Source organism: Chlorocebus sabaeus, chromosome 17 (assembly GCF_047675955.1).
Source record: "Chlorocebus sabaeus isolate Y175 chromosome 17, mChlSab1.0.hap1, whole genome shotgun sequence".
In the NCBI taxonomy this organism is placed as follows: Eukaryota; Metazoa; Chordata; class Mammalia; order Primates; family Cercopithecidae; genus Chlorocebus; species Chlorocebus sabaeus.
The window spans coordinates 31,854,589-31,878,383 of record NC_132920.1 but is presented as its reverse complement, the minus strand read 5'-3'; the positions used below and the strand labels follow the sequence as shown (position 1 = coordinate 31,878,383).

The 23,795-nt window shown below is 48.1% G+C and overlaps 1 protein-coding gene and 1 non-coding gene across 12 annotated transcripts; one reads left to right on the top strand and one right to left on the bottom strand.

The window, feature by feature from the left end:
• Positions 1 to 2: 2 nt before the first annotated feature.
• Positions 3 to 22,052, bottom strand: MSH5 (mutS homolog 5). 11 transcript variants are annotated; one of them, XM_038005920.2, is made up of 25 exons: positions 21,957 to 22,031; positions 21,409 to 21,700; positions 20,735 to 20,858; positions 19,108 to 19,188; positions 18,894 to 18,956; positions 18,039 to 18,160; positions 17,743 to 17,852; positions 17,449 to 17,484; positions 16,704 to 16,786; positions 14,909 to 14,954; positions 8,383 to 8,521; positions 8,193 to 8,255; positions 4,372 to 4,500; positions 4,056 to 4,128; positions 3,801 to 3,910; positions 3,499 to 3,579; positions 3,164 to 3,251; positions 2,702 to 2,891; positions 2,461 to 2,587; positions 1,841 to 1,990; positions 1,418 to 1,492; positions 1,063 to 1,206; positions 723 to 860; positions 486 to 559; positions 3 to 251 (listed from the first exon to the last, which is right to left on the bottom strand). In XM_038005920.2, exons 2-25 carry the CDS (start codon positions 21,550 to 21,552, stop codon positions 140 to 142), a joined length of 2,502 nt encoding a protein of 833 aa, XP_037861848.1. In that variant the 5' UTR covers positions 21,553 to 21,700; positions 21,957 to 22,031; the 3' UTR covers positions 3 to 139. The 11 variants fall into 11 exon arrangements, with proteins under 11 accessions (XP_037861848.1, XP_007971283.1, XP_072861977.1 ...); XM_007973092.3 differs by having other exon boundaries at positions 21,409 to 21,565; positions 21,957 to 22,028; XM_073005876.1 differs by lacking the exon at positions 21,409 to 21,700 and having other exon boundaries at positions 21,957 to 22,025.
• Positions 5,598 to 5,702, top strand: LOC119626925 (U6 spliceosomal RNA). Its single transcript, XR_005243100.1, has one exon. It is a non-coding gene; the product is annotated as a U6 spliceosomal RNA (small nuclear RNA).
• Positions 22,053 to 23,795: the final 1,743 nt, after the last annotated feature.

The window sequence follows — 23,795 nt, the reverse complement described above, 5'->3', positions numbered from 1 at the left end:
CAAAATAAACTTTATTCCTAATATGAAACAAAATTTCTAGAGAAACTAAAAACTCTGGGTCTGAAGGCGATAAGGAAACAAAGAGGGCATGGCAGCCCACTGGGGTCTCAGGAGGCTGGGGAGGACGCAGGAAGGACTCTCAGAGGATGCTGGTGGCAGCAGGCAGCACTTCCTGGCTCATGAAAACGTTCAAGTCCAGGTTAGGATCTTCCAAATCCAGTTTCATAAACTTATCCACTAATGTCTGGCAACTGAAGAAGAGAGAAAATAGCAAGATTTATGGCAGAATGGACAACCAAGTCCCTGGGCAGAGGGGAGAGGCTGTGGCACAGGAAACCTGGGATCTTGAAGATTTAGGGATTTCAGAAATAAATGGTGGGTTTCTGAAGGGCAAAGTGCTGGAGGAAGTTTGAGTCCCTGAAAAGGGGAGAAGAGTTGCAGGAGAAGATGCAGAGAGGGCAAAGACACTGGGGCCACACACTCACTTTTCCATTTGGTTCTTCTTTAGCAAATCCTTGACAGGCTTGATGGGTTTTCCACCGCGGATCAAGTCTGAGACCTAGGAACGACAAGCAAGATGGTGGGAGGAGTATGGGGAAGAGTTGGGGAAGAGAAGGGAAAATAAGGGTCAGAAATCCTGTGGACCTAGACCCAGGCCCAATAGGACTAGGAATGGAAGGGAGCTCTTATGTGGACGCGATTGCACATTTGGATCTCATCACCTCCTTGCCACGAGCCACAAGCTTGTCAGGAAGCCCAGCCTGGGCAGCTGTGTGGGAAGCATGGCTGGCCTTCGCAACACCTTCGCAAACCTGATAGAAGAAGACAAGGTCGTTGCCATCCTCACAGGTCTCCATTGTCTTAAAAGAGAATAAAAGACAGTAAGTATATCATCAATCACCTCCTTCCTGTCCTGAAACCCTTGGCCAATCCTGTGGGGAGGGAGAAAAGGGAAGGGATGTGGTCTCTGTGCTGAGGGAGGCTTTGTTCTGATACAGGATTTCCCACCTCTGGGAAATGCCCAGCCTGGGGGCCTCCGAGGAGCTAGATTGGTCTCCTCACCAAATACTGCACCAGGGGCCCTTGTGGCAGCAGCTGTAACTGAACAAGGCTCAGAAAGTTGGTGGCCACAAAGATGTGGGGGCATGTGGTTCCACGTGCCAGCCAGTGTCGGAGCACAGCGGCCAGAAGCGCGAGCCCATCCACCTGCAAGGAGGGCAGAGGTTAGGGTTCGGAGCCATGCGGACCCCCATGTGCCCCTTTGCACTTGCACTGGCCTTTCCCTGTCTCATGTTCTGTTTCTTTTCTGCCCACACAGCCCTATTCCATTCCAGAGGCCCAGCCTCACTGTCATGCTCCTTCATCCTCCTCCATTTGCCCCTCCTTAGTTTCTCCCCTCATCAGTTTCTCCCCTCACCGTATTGGTTCCCTTTCCAAATTCATCAATGAGGACCAGCGACTGTGCAGTGGCATTGTTCACTGCTTTTGCCACCTGCAGGGTGTAAGGTGGACAAGGGAAAGTTAGTATTGGAAGCCCGTAACGCAGTGACCACAGTTGGCCTGTGAATAAAGCTATATACGCGCCCTCCCTACTGCACTGCAAGTTCTTGAATGCTGAGGTGCATGCTTTGTTCATCCTCTTTGCCAACAGTGACTCACATGAAGCAAGGGTTCAAGAAATGTTTGTGGTATTGATTCTTCCTATCTCTGACCTTAGGGTTCCCCACTTTTAGTATAAATGGTATGCAGCAGAGGGCATGCTTTCCTGTTATGAGCATTTTCAGGGGTTTCTTTCCCATTATCCCCTTCCTCAATCCCACCTCCCTTTGTTCCCTTTGACCTGGTTGAGGTCGATGATGAAGGTGGAGAGGCCAAGGGAGATGGATTCACAGCTATGAATTCGTGTGAAGATGGCATCTACTGCCCCAATTTCAGCCTCCTCTGCTGGCACAAAGCTGCCTACCAGGGCCATGAATGTGATCAAGCCTACCTGAATAGGAAAGGAGACAGGGCCTGAGGCTTGGTGCTGTGGGCTGAGGTGAAAGTGAGGCTCAAGGCATGAATGACAGATCAAAGAGAGATGGACAGGGTGAAACAGGAGACACAGATACACTGACTCTGTCTCTCCTCCCCCAGTCCCAAGCATAGCCCCGCTGGCTAATTTAGAATCAGTAAAGAGGCATGGGACGTGGGCAGAGACATACTTGGGAGTGGTGTGTACCTACTCGGAGACGGGTGAAGGAATTTGAGCCATGGAAAGTTCCATTAGAGCATGGCTCTCCAGTGGAGAATGAGAACATGTGAGGTGGAAGGAAGCACAGGGATGTAGGTGATGGTCCTTTCATGAAGAGCGAGGTCAGAAAATGGGAGAAGAGCTGCAGGAGACTGGGTTGGTTGGCAAGTAGGGGTGGAGTAGATGCAGGAGGTGCCAGAGGCCCAGGCTGCAGGGCTTCTCCTCACCTGTTTGAGGTATATGCTCTTCCCTGATGAGTTGGGTCCAGTGATGACTTTGACCCTTCCTTTGTCCCCACCACATTCTGTGGAGTTGGGCACAAAAGTTCGGGCACAGAGTTCCATCAGAGGATGTCTGCAGTGGGTGGAGAGGCACCTCACATGGCTTGTGGATCAAGATGGATGAACCCCCAGAAGATGTAGCCTTTGGGCCCCTCATGTCTATTCCTCCACCCACCTCTATTCTTACCTGCCATTCTGGATTCGTACCCCAAGGACCTGAGGGGAGTAACGCGGCCTTGAGTAGCCATAGTCCCGGGCAGCACTGGCAAGAGCCAGCAGGACGTCCAGGCGGGAGGCAAGGTCCAATACTTGGGTTAAGACAGCTGCTCGTGCCAGCACCTGGCACTGCAGCTGGTACATCAGCAGCGTCTCCTGGTCTGGGAGTGGGTGAGGGAGGGAGCTAGAGGTCAGCTCCAGGGGAAAGTGAAGAAGAGGCAGAGGCCCCTAGAGGGATCTGGAAACAGGTTACAGATACAATCTGAGACCTCAAGACATTCAGAGGAAAAGATAGAGTCAGAGTGAGTGAGACAGAGAACAGGAAGAGAAGGTGCCTGTTGGAAGCATCCCCAAGTTGCCCACTCCCCTCCTTCCCCTGGCTGCATTTTAAAAAATCATCTTACAATGCATATAACCTCTGGCTTCTCCTCACCCCGGATCTCACAGTGCAGGTCCCCCAGCAATGCATCCAACTCCTTGGTTCGGGCACTACGATAGTGCAGCTTCTCCTCTGAGAGAAACTGGGTACAGTGGTTCAAAGCTGTGGGTTTTGCATCTCTTGGTCCTCCTCTCCTTCCCTATCTTTCTAATTCCACCTCCAGCCCCTAACCCTGACTTCTCTTTCCTTTGTCTCAGTGCTGGTAAAGCTCAGAATAAAACTGCAGAAGAGAGATCCCATATTGGGCAGTGATGCTGTAGGGTAAGGCCCTCCCTCAGCTGCTGACTCATTTTCCTCATCACTCACTTTACAGAGGTTGAGGGTCTTACCATGAAGTCCAGTCCATTAATCTCAAAGTCACTAGCCTCTACCATGAAAGGCAGGCGAGGAATAGAAAGAAGGAAGCCGATCTGGGGAGAGTAAACAGGAGATACTCTACTCTCCTGCTTGGAGACTTACTGGACACCTCCCCTCCCTAGAAGGAGCTTAAGAGATCCCTGTATCCCCACAAAAAAGTGTTCATGTTCTTCAGGCTACCCCACAAGTTTTCTTATCTACCAGTATGTCTTTCATCAGCCTAATATCTCCCCCAAAAGACCTCTGAAGGCTACACCCACTCTCTTGCCCTCACCAGAGGGATGTAGATGACACTGCATGAAGGAATACGTGAGTCCAGATTCTCCAGCTCCTTGCGGGCAACCTCAGTAAGGAAACTGGGAAGTCCCATCAGTCTTCGCTTTTCTACGAGGGTGGAAGACACGTGGTTATCAAAAGTGAGGCTCCTGCCCTGGTTGCTATGAAGATCCCCAGCTGTGGGAACCACCTGCCAAGGATGGTATTCCATCATTGCGCAGGGCTCACAGGCCCATCCGCACCCAACACTCACTCTCATCAATTTCAGGATCTATGTTGGGGAGGACTGTGAAGCGATTTTCAGCAAGGCTGCCCTCAAAGTCCACCTGAGGAGATAAGTACTGTTTCTTAGCACCCGGCATCCTCTCTCTGTCCTGTTCCTCAGCTCTCCTTGGGCCCCAATTCTCCCTGCAGTCCTGCTTTAACTCTCATCCTCCAGATACTTCCCTGAAGTTCTGACGCCTCCTGTCACCATCCCATTCTTTATCCAATTGACCTCAATATCTTCCATGCTTCCCCATCTCGCACACTGCATTCTCTCTCCCTGACCTCCCTGGGTGCACACTCACTACTTTCCCAATGAGGCTGGCAATATGGTGCAGGTCATCAGAGAACTCTTGGGCAATGTCCCGAAAGAGCTGGATGGACTGCGGCAGGGAGCGGCAGGCATCCCTCAGGCCCAGGGCACCGTACACAGTCTGTGAGAGAAACACAAGTAGGACAGCCCACATCCAGCTCAGGCTGGGGCGGGGATAGGGACAGACTCAGAAGAACAAAGACCAGTAGGGAAGATCACAGTAACAAAGAGGGAAGATCTCAAAGGCAAAAAGAAACAGTGGAAGGTACTGCACCAAACACTGAGGCTACAAAGACAATCAAGATAGGGTCCCAGCCAGGCGTGGTGGCTCACGCCTGTAATCCCAGCACTTCGGGAGGCTGAGGCAGGTGGATCACCTGAGGTTCAGGAGTTCGAGATCGGCCTCACCTACATGGTGAAACCCTGTCTCTACTCAAAATACAAAAATTAACTGGGCATGGTGGCATGCACATGTAATTCCAGCTACTTGGGAGGCTGAGGCAGAAGAATCTCTTGAACCCAGGAGGTGGAGGTTATTATAGCAAGATCGTGCCACTGCACTCCAGCCTAGCCGACAGAGCGAGACTCTGTCTCAAAACAAAACAAAACAAACAAAAAAAGATATGGTCCCTGTCCCAGATGTGCTCACAGTCTAGCAAGGAAGACAGAAATACATGCAGAAGATGTAAAAGTGAGGTGGTAGGTGCTTTGATAGAGGGTTGTGCAAACTCTATAACAAAGAAGTTTATACAGAGTCAGGAGAAAGATAAATTTAGCTATAAAAGGCCATGAATCTGTAATGATACAAGAACAACGACAAAAAAATCTCATTGGCTATCAGGGCCGGGCACGGTGGCTCACACCTGTAATCCCAGTACTTTGGGAGGCCGAGGTGGGTGGATCATGAGGTCAGGAGATCGAGACTATCCTGGTTAACACAGTGAAACCCCGTCTCTACTAAAAGTACAAAAAATTAGCTGGACGTGGTGGCGGACGCCTGTAGTCCCAGCTACTCAGGAGGCTGAGGCAAGAGAATGGTGTGAACCTGGGAGGCGGAGCTTGCAGTGAGCCGAGATGGCGCCACTGCACTCCAGCCTGGGCCACAGTGCAAGACTCTGTCTCAAAAAAAAAAAACAAAACAAAAAACTTCATTGGCTATCTTGGAGAATGTTAGGGAACTAATTTACCATATTGATAGCTAGTAAATAAAGGTGGGGGGTGCTCATTTCTGCAGTACATATACTAAAATTTTGAAGGTTACAGAGATTAGCATGACCACTGGGCAAGGATGACACACAAATTCATGAAGCGTTCCATATTGGGAAAATAAGAAAAGGGCTGGGCACGGTGGCTCACGCCTGTAATCCCAGCATTTTGGGAGGCCAAGGCGGGTGGATCACGAGGTCAAGAGATTGAGACCATCCTGGCCATCATGGTGACATCCTATCTCTACTAAAAATACAAGAATTAGCTGGGTGTGGTGGCGCGCGCTTATAGTCCCAGCTACTCAGGAGGCTGAGGCAGGAGAATCACTTGAACCCGGGAGGCGGAGGTTGCAGTGAGCCAAGATCACACCACTGCACTCCAGCCTGGTGACAGAGTGAGACTCTGTCTCAAAAAAAAAAAAAAGAAAGAAAAAAAAGTGGGAGAAAAATCAAGCAACTTTCTGTATTTCTATATGATTTCTATCACTTGGCAACCAAATAGATGAAAGGAAGTTTCTTTTTACAGAAATTTCTGGCTAATGAAGAAAGAATGAGAGATTTAAATAATACGACTTTGTAATCGCTAAAGAATTAATAGATGGCTGGGCATGGTGGCTCACGCCTGTAATCCCAGCACTTTGGGAGGCCGAGGCAGGCAGATCACCTGAGGTCAAGAGATCAAGACCACCCTGGCCAACATGGTGAAATCTTGTCTCTACTAAAAATACAAAAATTAGCTGGGCGTGGTGGTGTATGCCTGTAAGTCCCAGCTACTCAGGAGGCTGAGGCAGAGGAATCGCTTAAACTCAGAAGGCGGAGGTTGCAGTGAGCCATGATTGTGCTCTTCATGTGCAGTGAGCCATGATTGTGCACTTCAGCCTGGCAACAGAGGGAGACTCGTCTCAAAATAAATAAATAAATAAATAAGGAATTGACATATCAGACATTATGTTCCTCTACTTCCAAAACAGTATTGAAAAAAAAACCTAATCATGCTTCTATAACTAAATATTAATTTACAGAAACTACAGAAGAGAGAGAAATGTGCCAAAAACATCTAGGAAATGCAAACAGCAAAATCCGCCCCGCGCCTGGCCTGTTATTCTTTTTAAAAAATAATTTTCTTTTAGAAATTACCCTGAAATATTGGCCAGGTGCGGTGGCTCATGCCTGTAATCCCAGCACTTTGGGAGGCCGAGGTGGGTGGATCATGAGGTCAGGAGATCAAGACCATCCTGGCCAACATGGTGAAACCCCATCTCTACTAAAAACACACACAAAAAAATTAGTTGGGCATGATGGTGTGTGCCTGTTATCCCAGCTACTTGGGAGGCTGAGGCAGGAGAATCGTTTGAACCCGGGAGGTGGAGGTTGCAGTGAGCTGAGATGGCACCACTGCACTCCAGCCTGGGCCACAGAGCAAGACTCTGTCTCAAAAAAAAAAAAAAAAAAAAATACACTGAAATATTTATGGATGAAATTATATAATGGCTGGGCTTTGCTTAAAAATAATCCAAGAAAGCCAGGTGCAGTATCTCAGGCCGATAGTCCCAGTTACTCTGGAGGCCAAGGTGGGAGGATTGCTTGAGCCCAGGAGTTAGAGGCTGCAATGAAATATGATCACACCACTCCACTCTAGCCTGGGTGACAGAGCAGGACCTTATTTCAAAAAACAAACAACAACAACAAAACCCACAAAATAATCTAACAGGGGAAAGTGAGGGACGATATAGATGAAACATACTGTGCTGGGCACTGTGGCTCTCACCTATAATCCTAGCATTTTGGGAGACCAAGATGGGAGGATTACTTGAGGCCAGGAATTTGAGACCTGCCTGGCCAATATGGTGAAATCCCATCTCTACTAAAAATACAAAAATCACTCGGGTGTGGTGGTGGGCTCCTGTAATCCCAGCTACTTGGGAGACTGAGGTAGGAGAATCACTTGAACTCGGGAGGCAGAGGTTGCAGTGAGCTAAGATTGCACTACTGCAATCCAGCCTGGGTGACAGAGCAAGACTCTGTCAAAAAAGGGCAGGGAAGGGCAGGGCAGGGCAGGGCAGGGAAGGGAGAAAAAATAAATATATTGGCATAAGTTAAAGTGTTGAAACTGCATGGTGGGTACATGGGGGTTAATTGTATTACTCTAAATATTTTTTACATTTTCCTGACTACAAAATTTAAAAAAAAAAAAAAAAAAAGAGGGAGGCCGGGTGAGGTGGCTCACACCTGTAATCCCAGCACCTTGGGAGGCTGAGGCAGGTGGATCACCTGAAGTCAGGAGTTCAAGACCAGACTGGCCAACATGGTGAAATCCTGTCTCTACTAAAAATAAAAAAATTCGCCAGGCGTGGTGGCGGGTGCCTGTAATCCCAACTTCTCGGGAGGCTGAGGCAGGAGAACTGCTTGAACCCGGGAGGCAGAGGTTGCAGTGAGCCAAGATCGTGCTACTGCACTCCAGCCTGGGGAACAGAGCGAGACTGTCTCAAAAAAAAAAAAAAAAAGAGGGCAGAATAAAATTGGACAGCATATCTAGGGCACAGACAGTCTGGAACACAGGCTGAGGTCTTTTACCTGGACTTCTGGGATTCAAGAAGGAAGGCCTTACCTTGTAGAGAACCTGCCAGTCGCTGACCTTGGTGTGGGACAACTTCATGCGTTTCAGAATCAGCTACAGTCAGACAAGGTTACAGCCACTGTTTTCCTTTCCCTCATTGTAATGCCCCTCAAGAAGCCCAATGCCCAGTATCAGCCCTCAACCTCCTTCCCCACCTCCCTGCCCTCCACCCTGGGCTCACGGGCACGTTCTTGATGTGACCCAGGAGCCGATGCAGCATCTGAGCCATGTCCAGATTCTGGGGCAGCAGAAAAAACTGAATGACGTCCAGACGAGAATTGAGTTCCCCCAGGTCATGAGTCGGACGTGTGAACCATAGTCTGGAAGTGAGGGTTAGGGTGGGGTTACTAGAAGTTACATCTATTATCATCTTGATCTCAGTTTGCCAAAAAGTGTGTCTGCAGTCTCTGGGGATTGTGGCAATATGTATCCACGATGTACTATGGGAATGTAGTGGCAAAGTGCAGTGTCCTACCCATTCAGGTGTGTTTACATGTATCTACTGAAAAATTGCTAGATGTAGGGGGAGGGATTGCATTGGGAGTTATACCTGATGTAAATGAGGAGTTGATGGGTGCTGAGGAGTTGATGGGTGCAGCACACCAACATGGCACAAGTATACATATGTAACAAATCTGCACGTTGTGCATATGTACCCTAGAACTTAAAGTATAATTAAAAAAAAAAAAGTAAGAATTTGCAAAACTGATTAGTTTCACTAGCAATAAAAACATGGCAATTAAAAAAAAAAAGAAAATTGCTAGATGTGAGCATAATTGTGTCTACATATCACAGTTTCAATGGATAAGACCATGTGTCATTCCATGTATATAAGTAACGGAGTTTGTCAATATTTTAGAAGGACAGCAGTGTGTTGAGGTATTTGTGTGCCAACACTGCAGTTCGCTCTGCGGCTGAGTAAGAGACGGTGAGTCAGTATGAGTTTGTATGTCTGTATTTAGCTGTGAAAGTGTCTCTGGGTAATAGCAACAGACATTCGTCTTTTCATGTTCTTCCTGTGAAAACACAACTGTCCCATTAGGGATGATAAGCCTTTAATTCATAATAATGGTCAACTCTGCAGAGAAAAAAGGATTGGGGAGGGACATTTAAGGGGCTTCAACAATATTGTCTTATTTATTTTTATTTATTTATTTTGAGACAGTCTCTCTCTGTTGCCAGGCTGGAGTGCAGTGATGCAATCTCAGCTCACTGCAACCTCCACCTCCCTGGTTCAAGTGATTCTCCTGCCTCAGCCTCCCGAGTAGCTGGGACTGTAGGTATATGCCACCATGCCCAGCTAATTTTTGTATTTTTAGTAGAGTCAGGGTTTCACCATGTTGGCCAGAATAATCTCGATCTCTTGACCTCATGATCTGCCCGCCTCGGCCTCCCAAAGTGTTGGGATTACAGGCATGAGCCACCATACTCGGCCAATAGTGTCTTATTCTTTTTTTTTTTTTTTAAGACAGAGTCTTGCTCTGTCACCCAGGCTAGCGTGCAGTAGCACAATCTCAGCTCACTGCAACTTCCGCCTCCCAGGTTCTGGGATTACAGGCACCCACCACCGTGCCCAGCTAATTTTTGTATTTTCAGCAGAGACGGGGTTTCACCATCTTGGCCAGGCTGGTCTCAAACTCCTGACCTTATGATCCACCTGCCTCGGCCTCCCAAAGTGCTGGGATTACAGGCATGAGCCACCGTGCCCAGCATGTCTTATTCTTAAATTGGCTGATGGATGTATAGATATTTGTATTATTATTATTATTTTTGAGATGGAGTCTTGCTCTGTTACCCAGGCTAGGGTGCAGTGGAGTGATCTCAGGTCACTGCAACCTCTGCATCATAGGCTTAAGTGATTCTGCCTCAGCCTCCCTAGTAGCTGGAACTATAGGTGTGTGCCACCATCCCCAGCTAAATTTTGTATTTTTAATAGAGATGGGGTTTTGCTGTGTTGGCCAGGCTGGTCATGAAATCCTGACCTCAGGTGATCTGCCTGCCTCAGTCTCCCAAAGTGCTGGGATTACAGGCGTGAGCCACCACACCCAGCCATTTGTATTATTATTGTTAGTTTTTATAGAGATGAGGTCTTGCTATGTTGCCCAGGCTGTTCTCAAGCTCCTGGCCTCAAACAGTCCTCCTGCCTTGGCCTCCCAAAGTGCTGGGATTATAAGCATCAGCCACTGCACCTGGCCCAATAGTATTATTATTTACATCTTTTTTTTTTTTTTTTTTTTTTTGAGACAGAATCTTGCTCTGTTGTCCAGGCTGGAGCAGAGTGGTGTGATCTCAGCTCACTGCAACCTCTGCCTCCCAGGTTCAAGCGATTCTCGTGTCTCAGCCTCCCGAGTAGGTGGGATTACAGGAGTTCGCCAACACACACGGCTAATTTTTGTATTTTTAGTAGAGATGAGGTTTCACCATGTTGGCCAGCCTGGTCTCAAACTCTGGACCTCTGGTGATCCACCTGCCTCGGCCTCCCATGTGCTGGGATTACAGGCATGAGCCACCACGCCTGGCTAATTATATCTTTTTTTTGTGCTGGAAGTATTTCCTAATAAATTAAAATAAATTCATACACAGAAATAAATGTCTCATCTGTGTTTGTCTAATTCTGGGTACCCCCGTATCCTTATTGGCCATGAAGAGTGTGAGACTCTGTAGGGACTTGTGAGCCCACAAATTCTTTTCTACATAGAGCAAGTAACTAAGGATGCCATTTTATGTAAGAGCCAACATGTGTACACACTAGGGCCTGAAACTTTGTATCTTACTTTGCAGTCTGTGGCCAGTTACTTTGGGTTAGAACACCCCAGATTAGAATGAAGCGGAGCATCCAGATGGCTTCAAGGGTGGGTTTCAGGTACCTCTGCTCCTTGGTCACTGAGGGCTCCCACCAGAACAGTGTAGGCCAGTCTGTAAATAGCCATCCCCACTTTAGAAAGCACATGCGCCGCACTAAACACTTAGGTATCTCTGATTCATGTCCTGCTAGTACTGGGAAAGACTTCAGTTAAGCCAAACTCCGTAATTTAACAACTGAGAAAATGAAATCGTTAAAAGATAAGCAACTTGCCCAAAGTCATACTGCTAATGAGAACAGCTAAGTCTCAAAATCATGTCTCCAGACTCCTAGGACAGTGCTCTTTAAAGCATACTGTGACATTCAGTAATATTGTTGGTGCCCTATCCAGCTTTTAGTTCTTGAACTCCTGGCCTCAAGCAATCCTTCTGCCTCAACCTCCCAAAGTGCTGGAATTACAGGCGTGAGCCACCACATCTGGCCCTATGTTATTATTTGCATCTTTTTGTGCATTAGAGGTATTTCCTAATAAATTCAAATAAATTCGTATATAGAAATATTAATAAATGTGTCATCTGTCCTTAGTTCATTAGATTATATGATGATTCTTCAAGTTATATGCTCTCATGCCCTGTCTGATTCCATCTGGGGAATCTGCACTCCTCCCCCACCTTAAATCCAGCTCTCTTCTCCACTGAGAATTCTCTCCCTCCCATCTGTGGCTGAGATTAAAGATCTGCACCTGAAGCACTGGAGAATGTGTGGGTAATTAAATTCCTGGCAATGCTGATTACCTGATTACCCTGCTGATTACCTGGAGATGACCTCAGAGATTATCCTAAATTAACCCCTACAAGATACACATTTCAGCAGGAGATGAGGTAGGGGAAGGACTGTGCACCTGAGGCTAGCAAAGGTTTCCACTCTGAGTGTTTAGAGATGGTGTTACCAGTGTATTTGCCTTTGTGTTGTGCTCACACGTTGAGTGCTACTATGTACAAGACCATGTGTCAGACACTGAGGTAACAGGTATGGTCACTAGACAGAATTCATAGCTATGGAGGCAAGCAGATTCACTGACTGCTAATTCTAACCTGATGTGACAGTGCAACTAGAAAAACATAAACAAGCACTATGTGAGCACAAGGAAGGTGCACATCAACTCCTTACAGGTACCTGTAAAAGCCAAAGGGTAACAGTTGGGTTGCACCTTGAAAAGGATGTACTTTTTTTTTTTTTTTTTTTTAAAGACAGTCTCACTCTGTTGCCCAGGCTGGAGTGCAGTGGGGCAATCTGGGCTCACTTCAACCTCCACCTCCCTGGTTCAAGCGAGTCTCCTGCCTCAACCTCCTGAGTAGCTGGTACTAGAGGCACACGCCACGACGCTGGGCTAATTTTTATATTTCCAGTAGAGAAGAAGTTTCACCAAGTTGGCCAGGCTGGTCTCAAACTCCTGACCTCAAATGATCCACCCACCTCAGCCTCCCAAAATGCGGAGACTACAGGCATGAGCCACCGTGTTTGGCCTAGATGTAAGATTTTGATAGGTACAGAACAAGAAAAAGACTTTCCAGAAGGAGCATCATAAACACAGGCATGACATGTTTCCATAATGGCAAGTGGCCCTAAATGACTAGAATATAAGTTAGATCCAGTAGGAAAGGACTTAGCAGGGGCTTGGGAAGGTAAACCTGGAAATTAAAATGGGTAAATGTGACGGACCCTGAACATCATTATACTGCTAAAGACGATAATCTTCATCCTGAAGGTAATGGGAAAACCTCCTGAGGTTTATGTTATTTTCTTTCTACTTAGGCTATTTAAAAAGTGGAGTGACGGCCGGGCACAGTGGCTCATGCCAGTAATCCCAGCAGTTTGGGAGGCCAAGGTGGGCGGATCACCAGGAGTTCGAGACCAGCCTGACTAACATGGTGAAACCCCATCTCTACTAAAAATACAAAAATTAGCCAGGTGTGGTGGGTGCCTGTAATCCCAGCTACTCAGGAGGCTGAGGCAGAATTGCTTGAACCTGGGAAGTGGAGGTTGCAGTGAGCTGAGATTGCGCCATTGCACTCCAGCCTGGGCAACAAGAGCGAAACTCAGTCACAAAAAAAAAAAAAAAAAAAAAAAAAGGAGTGACATGCTTAATGCTTAGATCTGTTTTGGAATGACAGGTTTTTTGTTTCCAGCTCACTTGAACTGGCAGAATGATAGGTATTTTAGAATGAAGAGTGGATTAGAAAAAGAAGAGATGGTCAGGCGCGGTGGCTCACGCCTGTAATCCCAGCACTTTGGGAGGCCGAGGTGGGCAGATCACGAGGTCAGGAGATCGAGACCATCCTGGCTAACACGGTGAAACCCTGTCTCTACTAAAAATATAAAAAACTAGCCGGGCGTGGTGGCGGGCGCCTGTAGTCCCAGCTACTCGGGAGGCTGAGGCAGGAGAATGGCGTGAACCTGGGAGGCAGAGCTTGCAGTGAGCTGAGATCGCGCCACCGCACTCCAGCCTGGGCGACAGAGCGAGACTCCGTCTCAAAAAAAAAAAAAGAAGAGACTAATTGGCCGGGTGCGGTGGCTCACACCTGTAATCCCAGCACTTTGGGAGGCTGAGGTGGGTGGATCACAAGTTCAGGAGATCAAGACCATCCTGGCTAACATGGTGAAAACCCCTCTCTACTGAAAATACAAAAATTAGCCGGGCATGGTGGCGGGTGCCTGTAGTCCCAGCTACTCAGTACGCTGAGGCAGGAGAATGGCATGAACCCAGGAGGCAGAGCGCAGTGAGCTGAGACCATGTCACTGCACTCCAGCCTGGGCAACAGAGTGAGACTCCATCTGAAAAAAAAAAAAAAAGAAGAGATTAGAGGCAGAGAGACCAATTTGAAGGCAGAGGCAATGCTCCAGGTTAGAAATGATGATGACCAGAATTAGAGCAGTGGAAAGAGACAGGGATACCTGGGAGAGACATTTCAGGATAGAATCGATAGGACTCAGCGAATAATTAAATATGGGAGATGAGGGAGAAGCATCAATCCAAGGTTCATGGCTTGAGAAGGTGTACTGCCAGCAATGCCATTAACCAGCAAAGGGAATGCAGGAAAAGGAAGAGATCTGGTGGGCATCAGTTTGGATGCTCTGAGTTTGAGCTGCCTGTGAAGACTGCAGGTGGTGATATGCAATTAACATTCACATATGGAGGAGTTCAAAACTAGAGACGCAAATTTGAAAGTCATCACAGAAATTTGAAGTGTGTTTTCTATAACTAAAGATAACCATGCTAACATAGCCATGTGTTACATTAGCATTTTGTTTTGGTTTTTTTTTTTTTTTTTTTTCCGAGACAGAGTCTCATTCTGTTGCCCAGGCTGAAGTGCAGTGGTACAATCTCAGCTCACTGCAACCTCCGCCTCCTGGGTTCAAGCGATTCTCCTTAGTCTCCCGAGAAGCTGGAATTACAGGCACCCACCAATATACCCGGCTAATTTTTGCATTTTAGTACAGATGGGGTTTTCCCATGTTGGCCAGGCTGGTCTCGAACTCCTGACTTCAAGTGATTCACCCACCTTGACTTCCCAAAGTGCTGGGATTATAGGCGTGAGCCACTGTGCCTGGCCTTACATTTCATTTTTTCCTGCTGCTTGTATGTGTGCAAGTCTGTGTATCATCAATGGGTATATGTGTACCTGTGCTGACAACAAAAAATGAGATGAATATCAGCTACTACACAAGGCTGTCATAAGGATGAAAAGCATTTAAGCCAGTGCTCAGTAAAGGGCAGTTGCTTTACTACTCCTAGGTGGGGTGGTGTATGTGAGAATCTGTATACTGCCATTAGTAGGCTTCAGTATGGAGTGTGCATATGGAATTCATGCATTAGTGTGTAGTACGTGAGGGACCCACTCACCTGAGCAGCTTCTCTCCCCACTTACAGCGGCATCTGTTGAGGATTCCTGTGAGGGATAAGGCAGGGAGTGAACTTGTTACAAGGCAGGGACAGGGAATGGAATATGTGTATGTGTCTAAGCTGAGGCATCCAGGTCAGAGGTGCTGGTTGTTGAGGAAGGTGGCCTGGGAGGACACAAAGGCAGCCAAAGCTGGTGCCTGAACACAAATATGAGCTGGGATTACCATACATGGAGATGGGGAAGGGATGGACACTCACAGGGGCGCTTAGCCAGAAAAATACACAAAGCAGGCCTAGTTAAAACTTAAGAGCCGGCCAGGCACAGTGGCTCACACCTGTAATCCCAGCACTTTGGGAGGCCAAAGCAGACGGATCATGAGGTCAGGAGATCAAAACCATCCTGGCTAACATGGTGAAACCCCGTCTCTACTAAAAATACAAAAAAAAAAATAGCAGGGCATGGTGGTGGGCACCTGTAGTCCCAGCTACTCGGGAGGCTGAAGCAGGAGAATGGCATGAACCCAGGAGGCAGAGCTTGGAGTGAGTGGAGATCACGCCACTGCACTCCAGCCTAGGCAACAGAGCGAGACTCTGTCTCAAAAAAAACAAAAAACAAACAAACAAAAAAACAAATAAATGAAACACAAAAAACTCAAGAGCCCTCCCGTCCACCAAAAAATACAAAAACTCAAGAGCTGGCCAGGCAGGGTGGCTCATGCCTATAATCCCAGCACTTTGGGAGGCCAAGGCAGGAGGATCACTTGAGCTCAGGAGTTTGAGACCAGCCTGGGCAACATGGCAAAACACCATCTCTACTAAAAATACAAAAAAATTAGCTGGGTGTGGTGGTGCGGGCCTGTAGTTCCAGCTATTCAGGAGGCTGAGGTAGGATGAGGCAGGAGAATCACTTGAACCCAAGAGGCAGAAGTTGCAGTGAGCCAAAATTGTACCACTGCACTCCAGCCTGGGTGACAGAGCAAAATTCCATCTAAAAAAACAAAACAAAACAAAAACAAAAAACTCAAGAGCCCAACACACATATGTAAAAAACTGGACGGCCGGGTGCGGTGGCTCATGCCTGTAATCCCAGCACTTTGGGAGGCCGAGGCAGGTGGATCACCTGAGGTCAGGAGTTCGAGACCAGCCTGGCCAACATGGTGAAACCCCGTCTCTACTAAAAATACAAAAATTAGCCAGGCGTGGTAGCAGGTGCCTATAATCCCAGCTACTCGGGAAGCTGAGGCAGGAGAATCACTTGAACCCAGGAGGCAGAGGTTGCACTGAGCCAAGATTATGCCATTGCACTCCAGCCTGGGGGACAAGAGCAAAACTTTGTCTCTCTCACACACACACAAAAACTGGACACAACTTACTGAGATATGAAACCATATGGATATTTGCGGAGATGTCCCTAATATACCCTAAAGCCAGAGACAACTGATAAAGACTCTATACAAATCAAATAGTTATGCAGTTACAAAGCTCTCCTCTATATACAAGGCCTCCCAAAGTCCCTAACAGGTACCCAACTAGTAGAAACATTCATACAAACCCAGGGAAGGAACACAGAATTGGTAAGGTAATGGCTAATACGCAACACTGTACAGTCACAAAGTATGGGAAGATGCTCAAGCTTGGGTGGTGGGGGGTACTAAGAGGTAAGAAGTTGGATTGGCATGAAAGAGATATCTGACAATGGGAGTGAAGTGGGAAGGGAGGCTGGGACACATCTTTGGAGCCAAGTGCTTTTCTGGTAGGTCTTTGTAATGTGAGATGAGGGATGGGGCACACCTACCAAAGAGGCTGAGCCCCTCCTTCAGTCCACTGGCCACTTTGTATGCTGAGGGGTGAGACTCACTCTTAAAAATCTGTAGAACACTGTCAAGGAGAAATGGAGGAGTTTGGGGTAATTTGGACTTTTGAAGGGAATAAGAATTGAGGACTGAGAAATGGAATGGGGACAGGGGATATCCTCCTGAGTTCACGTCTTCTTTTTTTTTTTTTTTTTTTTTGAGACGGAGTCTTGCTCTCTCACCCAGGCTGGAGTGCAGTGGTGCAATTTCAGCTCACTGCAACCTCTGCCACCTGGGTTCAAGCAATCCTCCTGCCTCAGCCTCCTGAGTAGCTGGGATTATAGGCGCACAACACACCCAGCTAATTTTTGTATTTTTAGTAGAGACGGGGTTTCACCATATTGGTCAGGCTGATCTCGAACTCCTGACCTCAGGCGATCCACCCGCCTTGGCCTCCCAAAGTGCGGGGATTACAGGCACGAGCCACCGAGCCCAGCCGAGATCACATCTTGATGTAAGGTTTGTCCCTTACTTTTCTTTGTCTCAGTTTCTCCCTATAGAAAGAAAGTTAATAGCTTTATGCTTTTCTTCCTCTTTTTCCCTCAAAGCCCCCCTTCCCTTTCCTTCAAGGAGAGAGATCTTAATAGCCCCAGGATTAGGGAAACTAGAGCCTCATTAGGATTACTGGGGCATTAAATTTAATCCTTCTCCCTCCCCAGAGACAGCAGCATGCCTCCACCTCTTTACCTGTAAGTATCTTGATCTATGTTCACAAGATGAGTCCTGAGGACAGAAAACAAGCAGGAAGGGGGCTGGGGTATGAGGGGTCTGAGTTCATTCCACAACTCCACTTTCTTTGCCCTCCTTTCTGAATATTGTCCCAGTCTTCTTCCCAAAGTCCCATAAGCCCTTAGGTTCTCCCGAGTGTCCTAGAGCACTTGACCCACTGGGTCACAGCCACACCCACACCCCACCCCCATTTTACTTTTCAGGCCTCCCAATCCCACATTACTTTGGTTGGGGTTGGGGTGAATCACCTACAACATAAATTTCTTAAAGCCCAGGATGGGGACGCTGACATTATAGTCTTCCAGTTCAACCCCGATTCTTCTTCGACCCAGGAACTTCAGCAGCCCTCCAAGTGCTCGAACCTGGGAGGGGATCAGCAGTGGAATTGGGGTAAATCTTAATCTCCTGGGGGCTGCAGAGCACCAGGGAAAGTTATTATTTTCCAGGGCTAAGCCAGTACCTCCCAGAACTCAGTCCTAGCACTGAGGTTCTTGTGCCTTTCTCCAACCTGCCGCCTCCCAGCCCTTATCCCCCAGGACCAATCTTACTGTGAGGAGGCAGTCAAAGGGAATAATGGAAGAGAGGAAGAGGATTTTCTCAGTGGCAGTCATGGAGTCTGGGATGAAGGAGTAGTTTCCAGAAAGGAGGCGTTGTTTGCTTATCTCCAGACCTATTTGAGGGAGGTAAGCAAAGTGAAAGGTCTTGTAGCTCAATTTTTTCACCCCATTTTAAGAATGAGACAATAGAAGCAAGAGAGATGATTTGACTTGCCCAAGCTCACACAGGCAGTTAATGGAAAGCTAAAGCAAGAACCAAATTTTCAGATTCTTAGTCTAATTCTCTTTTTATTCCACATATAATATAAAGATACTTGGCTGAAAGCACAGCCTGAGAAAGATAAATGGCTGAGGAAAGTAAGATATCTGTCTGGAATTGAGGATTTTGGTCAAAATGATAATATTAGTAGAACTAGTAACACTAATCCCTTAATATCTAATTAGGATAGTACACTCCTGCTCTTACTGTAAACCTAGGAAGGTTATGGAAGTGCCTTATGGATCATAATAAGGGTCACTGAGGCAGTGCCTTTTGGTTTTGTGATAAAAGGCTTTAACTTAATGGGAGAAATTCCAACAATAAAATCTGTCCAAAAATTGTCACCACTCCTCAGGGGAGGCCCTCATCCCTAGACATGACTTGAGCAGAGGCTTCCCAATAAGCTGCATATTATTAAAGGGTAGGGAGCAGGAGAGATCTTGTGGGGACTGGTCATAGGGGTGAGGAGCACAAAGGTTTAAGATGACATAAGGCAGAGGGGAGATCTGTGATGATGAAGGTAGAGTTAGGGGGAAAGAATGGGACACCGGAACAGGGAATTATGCAAAGCAAAAGGAAGGAGATACCAAAATCCACACTTGGCAAAAATACGATTTCAGGTCTTTTAGGCTGTCTGTGCTCCTGGGAGGCTGTTGGGGAGGCAAAGAAAAGGCTATCATTCTGTACATCTCAGTCGTTCTACCTCTGTCTGACACTCCCTCTCACCCAATTCTAGCCCCCTGGAACATTCCATACATTAGTCCTTCCCCATTTTCCCTCTATCTTTTACCAAGTCCTTACCAAGCTTTCCCAGAAATCGAGTCATATTCTCATCCTGTTTGGCACTCGTAATAACAGACTGGGGATTGATCTCATCCAGAACTTGAAAGGAGAACAGAGATCAAATGAGTTAAAGGATCTCTGTCTTTGACTAAGAGAAAACCCATGACCCCCCTCTTCCTACCCCTCTCCTTCTCAAAAACATTTCCTCCCTAGAAGTAGGAAGTGATCTGCACATCGGGAACATAGGTAGAAGTTAGGAATGAGATTTAGAAAAGTAGTAAGAGTGGTGGGATGGTGGGAGGGAAGTGGGATGCTCTGGATATTGTCACTAAACTGTAAACCCCTGGAGAACAGATGTGACTGATTTGCCCAGGGCTGAATCTGAGGCACCTGAAACACTGTAAATACATCATATACCTTTGTGGCCAGGCACAGTAGCTCATGCCTGTAATTCCTGCCTTTTGGGAGGCCAAGGCAGGCAGATCACTGGAGGCCAGGAGCTCAAGACAAGCCTGGCCAATGTGGTGAAACCCCATCTCTATTAAAAATATAAAAGTTAGCCAGGCATGGTGGCAGATGCCTGTAATCCCAGCTACTCGGGAGGCTGAGGCAGGAGAATCGCTTGAATCCTGGAGGCAGAGGTTGCAGTTAGCCAAGATCGCACCACTACACTTCCAGTCTAAGTGACAGAGCGAGACAGCATCTCAAAAAAGAGCAGCCAAACAAACCAAAAAACAACCTCACAAATATTTGTTAAATAATGAAATGAATTAGTAAAAACAAAAGATGGAGCCTCTGTGAGGCAACTGTAAAATATATTGAGTCAGTGCTATACTTTGGATGTGATTTGTCCCCACCAAATCTTGTGTTGAAATTTAATCCCCAGTGTGATAGTGTTGTGAGGTAGGGCCTAGTAGGAGGTGTGTGGGTGATGGGAGTGGATCGTTCATGAACAGATTAGTGCCCTTCCTGGAGTGTGTTGGTGGGTATGTGTGAGTGGTTCTCACTCTATTAGTTCCTAACAGAGCTGGTTGTCAAAACAAGATTGGCATCTGTCTCCCCCTTGCTTCTTCACACCCTGCCTTCCCTTCTTCCATGAGTTGAAGCAGCCTGAGGCCCTCACCAAATGAAGATGCCCAATTTTGAGCTTTCCAACCATCCAGAATCATGAGCCAAATAAAAACTTTTTTTTTTTTTTTACAAATTACCCAGACTCAGGTATTTCCTTACAGCAACACAAAATATGCTAGACAGTGAGGTGAGTTAATGTAAGTGAAACGTGGCTGGGCGTGATGGCTCATGCCTGTAGTCCTAGTACTTTAGGAGGCCAAGTTGGGCAGATCACAAGGTCAGGAGTTTGAGACTACCCTGGCCAACCTGGTGAAACCCCATCTCTACTAAAAAACACACAAAAAAATGAGCTAGGTGTGGCAGCACACGCCTGTAATCCCAGCTACTCGGGAGGTTGAGTCAGGAGAACTGCTTGAACCCAGGAGGCGGAGGTTGCAGTGAGCCGAGATTGCGCCACTGCACTCAAGCCTTGGCAACAGAGTAAGACTCTGTCTCTAAAAAAAAAAGTGTGTGTGTGTGTGTGTGACACATTTGCAATCCCAGAGAGCAGAGGAAATCCTGGTTCCGTCCCCACCTCTCTGGAGAAGCTTGAGGCTCTCGTGGTCTGGGGCATCTGGCATGAAGTGGATAGTGGAGTCACTAGTATCATAGTAGGCAATGCCCATGTATCCTGAATTCCACAGCACACACAGATGGATCTGTCCAGCAAGAAAGAAAGGAAACTACTATTGGAATCACTCCAGTGTAGGGTTTGCCATGCTTTATGTAATTTAATCATTTATCAAATATCTGAGATAGGTATCATCACCCCCATTTAGTGAATGTGAAATAGCCACTCAGGAGGTAAGAGACTTGTCCAGCTCTTCCCAACCCTGTTTCTGTTTTGCATTTTTCTTTTTTTGAGATGGAGTCTTGCTCTGTCGCCCAGGCTGGAGTGCAGTGGCACAATCTCAGCTCATTGCAACCTCCGCCTCCCGGGTTAGAGTGATTCTCCTGCCTCAGCCTTCCCAGTGGCTGGGATAACAGGCACGCGCCACCACGCTCGGCTAGTTTTTGTATTTTTAGTAGAGACGGGATTTCGCCATGTTGTCCAGGCTGGTCTCGAACTCCTGAGCTCAGGTGATCCGCCCGCCTCAGTCTCCCAAAATGCTGGGATTACAGGTGTGAGCCACCGCACCCGGCCCCCAACCCTCTTTTATTGTAACTTCCCATCAATTCTCCATTCAAGTTCCTACTCCCCTCAGAGACCTCGGCCAGCTCCTCCTCCTCAACTTCCTCCTCCTCGGCCTCCCTGGGGCCCGGCACTGGGGCCGGGCTGGAGAAGCCAGAGGAGGCCGCCCCAGGTCCCGGCCCCTGCGGTGTCCTGCTTGGGTTCACTCCTAAGGAGGCCATGAGCTTGGAGGCTCTGCGGATGCAAAAAGAGAGGGCGGTTCGGCAGCAACGATTCACGGAGAAGGCCGGGGTAGGCTGGTGCGCAGAATGCAACGCACTAAGTACTTCTGCGACACGGCTGCGTGGCAGGGCTGAGGGGCGTGGAGAGCTGTGGGCACAGTGGGTGAATTTTCAGGTTTGTAACTAAAGTACAGATTGTGGGAAACTCCACGCGCCCCACCCTCATTCCTGTCACGCGGAGGTTGCACTTTGGAAGGAAGTGGTCTGAGGGCCCTGTGGGGCGAGTCGTGCACGTCTTCTCTCTCTGCCTCTGCCAACCACGCGCCAGGACCACAGCCTCACGCCCTTATCTTCCTCCTCCCCCAGCTGCCGCCACTGCAGCGTTTTCCCGCCTTTTCAGTAACCTGAGTCGCAACACGCGGGAGAGCGTCCCGCTGATCAACCGCCACGAGCCCGCAGGAGGAGAGCGCCGGCGCGTGGGCCAGGTGCGCGCGCACGCCCCCCGCCCTCCTAGCCGCTATTGATTGGAGAGGCCCGGATCCAGCCTAGAGATCCGACAGGGCGAGGAGGAGAAGCGGACTGCCGTAGCTGAAGAATCTGGATGCTGATTGGCCTATTCGCCTTCGGGGCGGGTCCAGAACGTTCAAACTTCCCGCCCTCTGCCGTTGCTTAGCAGCCGGGCCTCTAGCCCTCACTGTTTCTGGGCTTTGATTGACGCAGTGGAAAGCCCGCGAGAAGGTCGGACGAGGGGCGGTAGTCTCGGTTCCCGGAGGGGGTTTGGGAGCGTTGCGGGAGTTTTGAGCCAGAGGCGCCTTTTTTTTTTTTCCCCTGCAACAACTCTAAGTTAGTATTTGTACCTTCTGAGTTAATATTTATACAGAGCTTAGAACAGTGCCTGGCAAACAAAGTAAGACCTAAATGAGCGATGTTTCAAATAAGCGGAAACAAGCAGGACTCCTGCCTCAGCCCTCCTACCGTGCCTGTTTCCCGGGTGCAGGGTATGACCACCCCCATAATGGCACGACGGGGCCTAATTTATTATTTAAACCCCTCAAGTGGAGGTGGAAGCTTTCGAATTACATCAAATTCTGGCAGAGAGAAGTAGATCTGATCAGAAGAACACCTACACCCCTACTGGGACATGCCCATACCCCTTCGCACATCTACACACCCCTGAAGACAGAGAGGTATCATTCATGCATTCGGCAACTATTTATTTAGTGCCTATTCTGGGCCAGGGGATAGACTCAAAGCGGTAAACATAACGAAGTCCCTGCTCCATAAAGCTTATTTGTGCGTGTGTGTGTTGCGGGGGAGGTTAGGGAGAAAGAAGGGAAGGAAAGAAGGAAGGGAGGGAGGGAGGGAGGAAGAGAGGGAGGGAGGGAGGGAAGGAAGGATATTCCCTTTAAATGCACCATCCTCCCCAGCTTTGTTCCTAATACCCTGAGATGGGGAGATTCCTCCCCAGCCCCCCAACCCAAGAAGTTAGGAAAGATGGTGGGGGTAAGATGACCTAGCTGTGCTAACCAATAATTGGAAAATCTCCTCTAGCAAGAAAAGTGGGGGAACAGAGTTAAGGGCTGGGTTGATGGTTACCCCTGGCAAATTTGTTGAGCAATGGAGCTATAGAAACTTGGAGGAGGTTGGTGACAGCTCTGGGGAGTGTCAGGGAGGGACCCACCTTCCAATCGGGGGTGTGAAGAGATTAGGGACTGGTTTACCAAGCCCAGGAAGGGGAGGGAGTGGAAAGAGAAGCCCTGAGAGGGAAAGAGGAGCTACTGAGATAGGAGAAATGCAGGGGCAAGGAGGTGAGATGCAGGGAAACCTCTGATGCAGGATTGGGGGTACAGCCCTGGCTCTGCTGAATGGTTTCAGGAGAGGGCAGCGTTGCCTGTCACCTGGTAAATTAAGGCACGGTACCCGGTGGGTAGTCATGCCAGCCAGCCAAAGTCATTATTGATATCAAGGCAGCTGTAGGAGAGAAAAGAGAGGCAGCGGAGAGGCTGCCAAACCTGTCTGATCTTCAAGCTGGCCCCATTTACTTAAGGCTTCTCTTGGACACAGATCAGTTGGAACAGAAGAGGACCCTGAGAAGTAGAGTTGCTTTGATCCCCTCCCCTCAGTGGGAAGGGGTCCTGTGTGCAGATTTTGAGGGTCACCATAGAGGGAATTCACACACATATAGTCATGGAATCATATCCTTATAGGATGTTACAGTTCAAGGGAACAGACACCAAAGATAG

Excerpts from the sequence above, each read along its gene's own strand:
- MSH5 (XM_038005920.2), bottom strand. The coding sequence starts at position 21,552 with ATGGCCTCCTTAGGAGTGAACCCAAGCAGGACACCGCAGGGGCCGGGA. Across the intron at positions 8,522-14,908 it reads TGGGGAGAGAAGCTGCTCAG|ACTATGGTTCACACGTCCGA; the intron begins GTGAGTGGGTCC and ends CCTCACTTCCAG. Across the intron at positions 4,129-4,371 it reads CCAGCCTCATTGGGAAAGTA|GTGGACTTTGAGGGCAGCCT; the intron begins GTGAGTGTGCAC and ends TTATCTCCTCAG.